This window comes from Sinocyclocheilus anshuiensis, unplaced genomic scaffold (assembly GCF_001515605.1).
Source record: "Sinocyclocheilus anshuiensis isolate Anshui unplaced genomic scaffold, SAMN03320099.WGS_v1.1 scaffold868, whole genome shotgun sequence".
Taxonomy (NCBI): Eukaryota; Metazoa; Chordata; class Actinopteri; order Cypriniformes; family Cyprinidae; genus Sinocyclocheilus; species Sinocyclocheilus anshuiensis.
Genome location: NW_015552624.1, coordinates 991,993 through 1,002,969, shown reverse-complemented (window position 1 = coordinate 1,002,969; position 10,977 = coordinate 991,993). Strand labels below are relative to the sequence as shown.

General features: G+C 37.0%; 1 protein-coding gene across 1 annotated transcript in view; it reads left to right on the top strand.

The window, feature by feature from the left end:
• Window positions 1–2,281: 2,281 nt before the first annotated feature.
• LOC107666333 (sodium/potassium-transporting ATPase subunit alpha-3-like) overlaps window positions 2,282–10,977 on the top strand; it is a 40,204-nt gene continuing 31,508 nt past the window's right edge. The window contains exon 1 of the mRNA XM_016457586.1: window positions 2,282–2,622. Within this exon, the coding sequence (XP_016313072.1) occupies window positions 2,617–2,622 (6 nt within the window). The 5' untranslated portion in view covers window positions 2,282–2,616. The remainder of the gene's footprint in view (window positions 2,623–10,977) is intronic.

Genomic DNA, 10,977 nt, shown 5'->3' with positions numbered 1-10,977 from the left:
TATGTGGAAAATAATGTGTTTTTTGAACCTTAAACCGCATAAACACATTTCATTACACCAAATACACAAAATAATGTTCTTTTTAGCAAAGTCATATGATGGACCCCTTTAAATCAGAAGTTTTGGCTTGGAGAGGTTAATTAAACATGTCCTTCAGTCCCCCGACTGCATCTCCACATATCATTTTCTCAATATCTTACCAGCTTGATTAGGGGGCAAGGTTACTTAGCAGCTGTTGCTATGGGGACCTGATGGAGGATGAAATGAAAAAGAGTATAGTGTGGTTTGGATACTGCCAGCTAATTTGTTCTCTGAAAAAGAAGAACTTTGTTTACCAGATTCAATTAGATGTAAACAGATGATGTGAATGGCAAGCTCGGTTTACTAATAACAACTGTAAAAGATTTATTGATCTCAGCACTGTATTTGGGCTCTCATGTGGCCTTGAGAACACAGTTGGAAAGTAACGTTATGGATTGCACAGTATCTTTCGGTTAATCTTATGTAAACACAGATTGACCACCACCTGCAGTATTATATTTTCCGAAGAAAATGTAAAAATCCTTTTATGTTCATCTAAGCATTATGTAAAAGGTAAGTTCAGATAAGTTTAACCAAATGTATAAAATTATTTACTTTACACCACATTGTGAGGATTATATGGAAACTTATTTCCACCACTGAATAATAAAAAAAAAAAATGTAATCGCAACTTTTTATCTCACAAATTTGACATTTTATCTCACAATTCTGACTTTTTTTCTCAGAATCGCAAGTTTATATCTCACAATTCTGACTTTTCTGACATGCATTTGTGAGTTGCGAGTTTATATCTTGCAATTCTGACTTGACTTTATATCTCAGAATTGCGAGATGTGAAAAGTCGCAATTACCTTTTTTTTTTGTCAGTGGTGGAAACGGTCTTCCATAGTTTACTGCCTTATGTAAATAATAAATATTAATATTAATAAAACTTATTTAATATGATGGTGATAGTGCCGTATAGTTTTCAAGATCCATCCTGGAAATGTGATTCTCAGATAAATGGTGTGACCCTGATTGTTTTAGGCCTCATTAATCTATTCTTAGCACCTGCATGGTGAAACGCTTGAAATCTCCTGTCATCCTGAGCAGAGCTCGTTTCATCCGTCTATACATCTCTTTTATGTTTATTTTCTCTCTCTCGATCCAGACTCTGATTAGATGGCTGACTCATTCTGTCTCTTCAGCTCATTTATAACTCTCTTGTTGCCTGCGTTTGACTTTTTCTCGCTGCATTTAAAAATACTTGATCGCTGTATCTGTTTGCCCTTATCTGCCATCCCCACTCATACACACAATCACAAAAATCCATTCTTTATGACTATTAGATAGCATTATCACTTTTTCACTGCAAGAAACATTCGCTCACACACAACCAGCACTGCCTAAAAAACCTTTAGTCCATCATATTTACTGTTTTCATTCCATTATTATATTTTTGAAATGTTATTATTATTCGTTTTCTCTCTTTTTGGTTTCCCAAGGAAGATTTCAGTGAACAGTTCTTAAAATAACCTTTTTTTTAATAACCATTAAAAATAACCTTTTTTTTCTTAGTGTGAAGAGCATTTGAATAATCTAAAGAAACTTTATCCACTGTAAAGAACCTTTTGTTGAATGGAAAAGTTCCATGGATGTTAAATGTTCCTCTTGGAACTATACACTCTAAAAAATGCTGGCAGCACTGGGTTATATTTAACCCAGCATTTTTTAGAGTGTATATGCCAATAAAGAACCTTGATTTTTGAATGTATCTCAGCAGCATCTCATTATAAATAATGGCAATCCCAATGTTTTTTTTTTATGTTTACGGATTATCTATAGGCTATAAAAAAATACCATGGTGCTTTTATTACCACATTCTTCTACCATGGCATTTGCACTCAAATAATTTTGCCAAAAGCCAAATGCCAAAAGCATCATTGTAGTACGAGGGTACTAGTTGTTTGTGTAATATTATGTCCATTAGTCTGTCCAATGGTTCGGCCATGATTCAGCATAATAATCCTCCATCTTAGAATCGGGTAGGCAATCGAACAAGTGTCTGCTGATATTTTTCATTGGAGACGCACACTTTTAATATTCTCTTAATATAACCGGATTCTTCTGGAACATTATCTCATTGTCATGTCTGTACATTACAGGCGTTTATGGGGCTACTTTCGCTCGCGGAGTGATATGAAATTCGGGCCGAATCACTAGCAGCGGAGGGACACAGAGTGGCAGACTGAGCGCGTCGGCTCTTCTTCTCACCGGCATCATTCAGCCAGAGTCGCTTCATAATCCTCTGCGCTTCATATGCTCTTCTATCATTATATCAAAGGCAGCCCCATGTGCTTTTAAAAACCAATGCAGCTTGGGCCATTCTTTCAGTTTTTTCTTCATGTAGACCCCCTGTAATACATTACTATGCATGGTATCTTCAAGAATATATAGATTTAATTTATAGACAGAGGGTCATTCAAACGCTGCCCGTCGGTATCCGTTTAAGAGCATCATTTTTTCTTCTCTCCCGCTTGACTGAAACCAAACGCAGTTTGATAGACAGAAGAGACAGCGACTAACGGCTCCAAAATGGGGGTAAGAATCTATTTTAAATGCTTGCATTTTGCATGCCATGCACTTTAAGAATAATTCCGAATGGTAACTTATCTGTATGTAGGCTATTTTATGTCAAATCGTTGCATTTAACAGGTGCATTCATTTCTCAGTTAACGTATTGTTTTCTACTAAAACACTGTAAATGTTTAGCAAATATTTATCAGTTATTCTGTGGGCGTTTTAACCCCAGACTGCGGGTTTAACATCATTGACATTGTGAAATAACGCTGCTCGATCAAGTCGGATGTTTCATTTTTGCACTCAGTCCGATGCGTCATGATGCAGTTAAAGGGGACAAATGAAGAACACTGCTAAATATAAATGCACAAATTGGCAATGAGGTATATACACAATAATATACGGCGTTTGGCATAGATGCTAGAAAATCGGCGCTACTCGTATGTCGCATTCGATGCCAAAAGGCGCACTGAGGTAAACGCAAAAATGACAAGAAATAGCTATCAAAATGAACTGTGATTACTAATATTACGGTGTCGAATACATTCTGGTAAGATACCACAATAACACATATTTAATAGTACTAGTACTATAACGTTTTGCGCCTCTCTTCGTTCTGTCAAACGTGTCATGACAGCGCGTCAGGAAAATAACGTTGACGACCGCAGTAATGATCGTTTTCGCTTAACGTTTCGGGATTACATCTGTTTTTAAAATGACACCAGAAAACTTGTATTGCCTAATCAGTTTTGTTAGTCCTGATTTGTGAATTCAGTTACCAGAATACACCAATAATACACCATTTATAAATGGACTATTTCCCTTTTAATTATGACAACAACGTTTTATAGCTAGGAAAGCGAAATCTTAATTATCCAGGTGAGTTTTTGACAATTATTTTCTGGGTAAATCTGGAAAGTCTGAGGAGATATTCTGCCAGTCTCCTAAATGAAAGGCGTTAACCACAGATGGGGGTGGGGGGAGCGTATGGATTTGATGACTGCATCTGGACTGACCCGTTTCAATAGTTTCCCAGCCGACTAACCAACATGTATCACATTTATGACAAGAATTAGGCCCAAATCCCAAAGCGAGTCCAAATGGTCAGTGGACGCGCGGACAGCTGCGTCAAAATGGATGATTCACGACAGAAGCGCGAATATATCAAACTCATTTGTCACACCAAGCGCCTTCTAGCTAGTTATTTTGCGACCTTGCAGTAACCAGAACTGAACATCTAAAATTCATATTAAGAGAAATTAAGCAGTCTGAAATTAAATGGTGATGTTGTGACGCAAAGACCATGTTCTCCTTCGATACCTTTTCCATCGCACGCGATGTTCTGTATCTCGGGTTTGACATGCTGATATCGGTCGTGATGCTCTGAGGGGTAACCGGGCTCAACGGTCGGTGACTGCGTCAAAGTGGAGGCTGATCAATGAAAGTGGAAATTCCCGAAGAAGTACCGCGATTGGTCTGTGTAGCGCCACGAGGGCGGCGATGACGGGAGGGCGGGGTCGTATTCGCAGACGCTGATGATTGATTGGTCAAGAGCCTATCAATCAATAGGTAGAGGCTGCGTGATTGGCAAGATGCGTTGGGGCCAAAATAAAGGTTTGGGGATTGAGAGGGTGGTTAGGGGTGGACTGATGCAGGAGGAGAATAAAGTAAGCATGGAAAGTGCATGATGGGGTTACAGGAGGGTGTTACCTTGAGAGAGGCAGTGAGTGAGTTTTTTTAGGAGGCTCAGGTGCTTGGGGTTGTTGGCCATTTGTATGAGCTGAATGTCTCTTGGAGGTTGACTATGTTCAGAATAGCACATAGTCAGTTCTACAATTTCAGTTTTCTTTTTCTTAGAAAAGAAAAATTACTTTGAAACTATTTTAACTCACAACTGGGGCAGTGGTGGTTGCGGTTAGAGAGTCAGCCTTATTACCCAAGGTTGTGGGTTCGATTCTCAGTACTGGCAGGGGGGTTACTTAGAACTGAGAGGCACCTGTTGCTCCCCAGGCTGCTCTGTGTGAGTGTCCACAGTGTGTGATGTATGTGTATGTGTTCACTACTCCCTTCTGTGTGTGTGTGTGTGTGTGTGTGTGTGTGTGTGTGAGAGAGAGAGAGAGAGAACTAAATGCAGAGCACAGATTCCACCATATTTGGCCAACATGTCACCTCGTCGTATGTAATCTGTATACAGTATAATGTGTATACAGTATTCATTTTCACATACATAGAACAGCTGTACACACATTAAAATAATGAACAGTTGTTCATATGTTAATACTTGTTGGCAGTTGTTTGTATTTCTAATCATTATGAACAAGAAACTTGAATTAATTAATATTTTTATTGATTTACTATCTCTATGTTGTTTGGTAAGTAGTAGGTCTATTATTATATACTCATTTTCGTTCATACAGCACTAAATGGCATTCACTATAAAGGGAATAGTGAATGAGTGTAGAGTTGAGCTATTTCAGACATAGCAGCACCACTGCGCTAGATATAGTATCCTACAGTGTAGTGTGCTCAACTTCAAAACATCATGATTTAGAAGTAATAGTCTATTTTCTGTCCTGTTTTTAATCTCCCTCGTCAGAATGCTCCGTTCGGATGGGCGTGGCTCATTCTAGACTCGGAAGTAAATGACCACTGCTATGATTGGCTAACAGTTTGGCATATTAAAAGAGGTTTAAACTCCCCGTCATTACATGTGTGGAATTGTTTTGAAAACTTTTGATGTTGAGAAATGGCAGAAATTCAGTCATACATTAATTGGTAATAAATTATCTGTATTTATAATTACTCTTAATGTATTTGTGAGGTAGTTAGCCTACATTATATTACTGTTTAACCGAAGATGCTACAGAAAGCTGTTTATGTTGTTACACATTTTATATTACATTGGTTGTGGCAAATAAAGTTTAGATACTTGGAGTTACTACAGTTGCAGCTGACAAAGGATAAATTACGCTGTTTCACATAAACGATGTCAAATTCTGCGTGTCCATTTGACAGCCCACATAGAGGAATGCTATAATGTTAAAAACGTATAAATACGATAAAAATACAGTTACTCACACTTGTGTTTTTGCGATATTACTGCCGGATCTAATATAGTTGGCACAGCATCGTCTTTTAGTTTTAATCTCGCTGAAAAATCCTGTTTCAAACTGTGTCTTGCTTAAAAACGAATCCGCGATAAAATGAAGCGAACAAATGAAATGTCCAGGTTCTTATTGACGCGATCTGGAACTTTATTAAAGATAAAGTTCATCCACTCTTTCCTAATGTTAGGATCAGAAGGAAGGCACATGTCTGTGTTTTTCCACTGCTAGAGGTAGTGATGTAGAAGTAGACGTTGATCTTATTCTGCAGAGGCGGGCTTTCTGCACACTATGACGTCATAATGTGACAAAATCCAAAAGAGTCGTTTTAGCAGCTTGGCTGTTATATAAGCCATTTTAAGACTAGTCTCAGCCTCAGACATCACACCCACGGACCGCTGGCTAAACGTCTGATGCATATGGCACACAAAAGTGGAAACACTTCAGGAGTTTCGAAGTCATCATCGGATTGGTTGAATTATACAGGATTTCCGGGAGACGTGTGTGTCGCATTCTTTAATGTTCCGCCTGGAAACAAAGATGCCGTGACGTCAAACCCACTCACGAAAGAAGAAAGCCGTCGTGTTTACAGCTGTGATGACGAGTGCTTATCAGGATCAACTAAACGCTGGATTTTCAAAAGTATGTGAAATATTTAAAATTCGCGGCATAGAATCTCTAAAATACGTCAGAGAGTTTTACACACCGGTCTCTTATTGTGGCGACATTTCCACGTCCCGAAACGTGACACTGAACGAAACGAACTGTGATTGGTTGTTTGACATGTCGGTCAAACGGCCTCATGGGCGGGCCTTGGCCAATGAAAGCTGCCATGGATTCCAGACCTTCAGCCGTCAGTCTGAAGACTAACTAGAAGGTTTTGAGTTCTGAAACTTACAGGATATATGTATAGTAAAACGACTTCTTATATGTCAAAAGATCAAGGAAAATTTGATTTCTCAATTCATGACCCCTTTAAACATGAAATTTTGAAGTAGAAAAAGTATATTTCTTGTGAAATGTACTCCAATAGTCTCAGTTTTATTTACTGTACAACTTTGTACAGTAAAAATCTTCTCTTTTTTTTTACCGTGTACTGTGTAATTTATGATTACTCCCTGAATTAATCATGCAATGTAATGCTTGAAATGTTTATAGTTGCAGAATGTGTTCCGTTTCACATACTAGTTTAAAAAAAAATATTAGGCAGTATACAGTATAAGCTGATAATATTCCACTGCAATTAGTATGATGTGAATGTTTCTTGGAGGGTGACTCTGCGATGCCCTTGGGACATGCATCCAAAGATGCAAGCCTGTCTGAAGGCTTCAAGGGCACTGCAGGTGATCAGGGTGTTTAGAATAGCAGGAATGTCATCTGCTAGTGTGAAACCAGGCTTTCTTTTGGTTTTAGTTTTCTAAAATTTCACTATGGTGTCTGTCACCATTTTGTTTTGTTAATAAATCACTTTGTTTAAATATGGCAGCAATGGAGTTTAAATATCTGTTTACATAACTTTACATGTTGCATGACTGATAATTGTATATCCAAGAATAAGAAACAGACTGGTGGTGAAAAGTCTTATAATTGATGACTGTGCAATGGATGCCGTTCAATAGCTCATTCTCACTGAGTGATTTTGGATATGTATGTGTGCGTATACTTTCCACTAAAGCACACAATCAAGCCTTATTTTGTGTCCAAGCCCAGGGTCATATGAAGCAAAGCTAGCAGACACGCTATCAGTCAATTTACCAGACACCGACATGATGTCATATCCTGTAGGACCTTCTAGGTCAGCCAGCAAGCTGATTGGACCTTAAATGTCAATAGCAGGTTTTAATAAGTTTGTTCCATGCCAAGGTTGCTTTCCTGTATATTTAGCAAACCACAGTGACTACAATTGCATCAACAAACAGTCTGGTGTGAACTAAAATTAATGAGTTTTATTATACGATTTATATTCTAATTCCATAAGAATTTTAGTAGCAAAAACGATTATGGCATTTTTAGCCACAAGGAAGTTGTAAAATATGTGTGGAACAAAAATATAACACACATGTAATGTTTTTTTTTTTCTTCAAGTTTATGACAAGTTTATTTGTAGAATTTCACTCATATATATATATGAGCAAATTCACTCATAGTGAATGGAGTTTAACATCTTATAGAAAACATTTCTCATTTGACCCTAAAACTAAATGAAAAAAATATTTCTATTTAAATTCGGCTATAGTTGAAAACGAAGCCTATTTTAGGACAATTTATTGCATTTGGACTATTTTCAAGCAATTAACCACATTTATTATTTTTCTCAATTAAGGTGATTTTTTAAGATGTATGTTTTTTTACTGTATGACTTTAAAACATATGCAAAGATGTTTATTTGCGCTCATGAGCATATTTGTGCTCATTTATTTATATGAAAATTATGTTTTTTTTTGCATTGTGGTAATAATAATTTGAGAGCGAGAGCTATGTTTAATTCTCATGAAAATGTCACATTGCAAAAAAATCGTAATGGTCATAAAAATAGACTTAACTCTCTTAAGGAAAGCCTTAATTTGTTTTGATTTTGTGGTTATGATTAGAATAGGTTACATTAGATTTAACCCAGAATTTTAATTTAACATTTGTATAAAATACTAAATCCTAAGCAAAGTTGTCTTGTACGCTAAACTAATTTGGTGTCAATCAATTTTCACTGAAAAATTGCTAGTAAATTTCACAAACAGTTCACAAAAAGAAATGGTAAGTAACGCACTGAATTAAACATGAAATGTGAAAGTAGAAAAGCTTAAATAGTATTTTCATGCAAAACATACTCCAATAATCTTTATTTACAAGTTTGATCTTTTACAGTGTACATCACATCTGTTATCAAACACTTTCTTACTAAAGTGATCTTTTACATACAGAATAGAGACATTTTAATTCACACCCATCCTTTAGAAATCCATTGCATACTAACATACTAATTTTACCTTTGGCTAAATTGAATGCATGCACAATATGCTTAATTTCTGGACATAACTGCACTTAAATTAAACACCCATCATTCTTTTACTACATGATTTTAGCTTTTCTGCTACATAATGGATAGCTCTAACATTTAATTAGTCATTTAGTCTCAGCATTCATATGTGGTTTGTTTTATTGGTGTCTTATGTGTAGTTATCCAGAAGCAAGGTTTCTTTAGAAGGTTTATGGAGGGTGTAATCCATTACTGCGTATACAGTACACTGTGTGTTTCCATGTCCTCATGGTCATTAGATGAGCCCTTGTACAGAGAGAGTAATTAATAGTAAAATTTACTAGCAATTGCTGAGTGAAAATCTACATCATTTGTTTTTCAGTGTAGATTTATGTGAGAGAAACGAATCTCATTTGTGTTATGTGAATATGCAAATATTCAGATCTAAAATTTCACAACAGTTACAAGACATGCGAGAACCAAAAATGGTGGGTATCATTGATATCAAACCTTGCATGACACATTGGTGAGTAATGATTTATATTTTGGTTTGTTCCTCAAACAAAGCTAAAGACAGGTTTAGAAAAACATGAGGGTGAGGAAATGATTCATTTCATAATTCATCTCTGGGAGGGAGAACTAATAATAAGAACTAGCGGCAAGTATGACACATTGAATTAAATGTGAAATTTAGAATTTAAAAGACTGTATTTTCTGGTCAAATGTATTCCAGTAATCTTTGTTTTATATACAGTTTTGACAAATCATTTTTATAGTGAATCATTTGACCAAAAAAGACTCGCAATATGGCACACAAGTCTTATAGACTACATGAATAGTGTTTTTGGATAATTTTTAGAGTTTCATACCTATCCATGATCACCAACACACCGGCTCTTGAAAACCTCTATGTGAACACACTTGCCTGAAAAAGTGCGGGGGCCGAATTTACGTGATATTAAAAGTGAGGGGGACACGTCCCCCGCATCCCCCGCGTAATCTACGCCCCTGCCGATAGCAATCACTAAGTTAAGTGGTCTACATTTATTTATATGTATTAATATCATCTGTGGAAGGTGTAGGACTATAAAACGTTCGTCCAATCAAAATGTTCGGTCCGAAGATTATGATAGGCTGTCCTACCTGGCTGTCAAAATATATTTGCATACCTCCGCGCTGCTGCGTACCATGTTTCATAACATCTATATAGTTGTTTACAGGTTTAATGTTGCCTCAGAAATTAGCTGAAATAAAACAAGTTTTTTTTAGATCTTATTTCAGTTAACATTTATTTTATTTCAAGTAACAAAAATGCTTTTTTATGGTTTTAGTTTTAGTTAACTATAATAATCCTGGGGTAGTCTACAGAATAAAAAAACAGGTTTGGACTGACATGAGGGTGAGTAAATGATGGCAGATTTTTCATTTCTGAGTGAACTATTTCTGTGACATTAACATGATGGTCTCAGACTCGAGCTCTCGTCCAGAAACCTCTTAAAATTCAGTCGTGGATCTCTCTAATGGCACTTTTCCACTGCGTGGTACGACTCTGCTCGGCACGACTCAGTACAGCACGGCTCGGCTCGGTTTGCGTTTCCACTGCAGTTTAGTACCACTTTAGAGTGGGCGGGATTATTCACAAGTTTCCTACACCCATGAGGCCTTGCGTCAAAAGTGGGAGCGTCTTCCAGTTTGAAGTAAACAAGCGGGACGTGACACTCATTCATTCAACAGTTGACAGTCAGTCATTCAAGATTTAGCGATCCAAACTCGCTAACGATGTGGGAACACAACTTAAACGAACTTAAAAAGAGTGAAATAACAGTACCTTTACCCTCCGCGGTAGCTGGTTGGGAGGATGGCCTCGTATCACATACAGTAGCATTTTTAGCTATTTTGTAGATTCAGTAACTTAGCCTGTGATGGTAAGGCGATGAACAATTTGAAAAGCTCAGAGGCGTATCAGTATCTACACAGTGATGAAGTCGGCCGGGTGTTATTTAAGGATGTCGGAAACGACCTTATGATTCTAAAAGCGGACATTGAGCCGATCCAGAGCCTACACGTATCACATCATAAGGCTTGGGTGCTAGCATCAGTGACAGATAACATCATGTATTGCAGGGCAAGGACGCAGCAATACTTTTGTGGAAGATCAGTAAAGTAAGGACAATTAAGGTCACGAAAATTGTTTATTGTATTGTGAAATTGTTAATTAACTAATAAATGTACTAAACTGAAATGTTTACTGTGTGTCATTCATGTTCGGCATATGTTGCTTCACAGTAGCCTTCACTT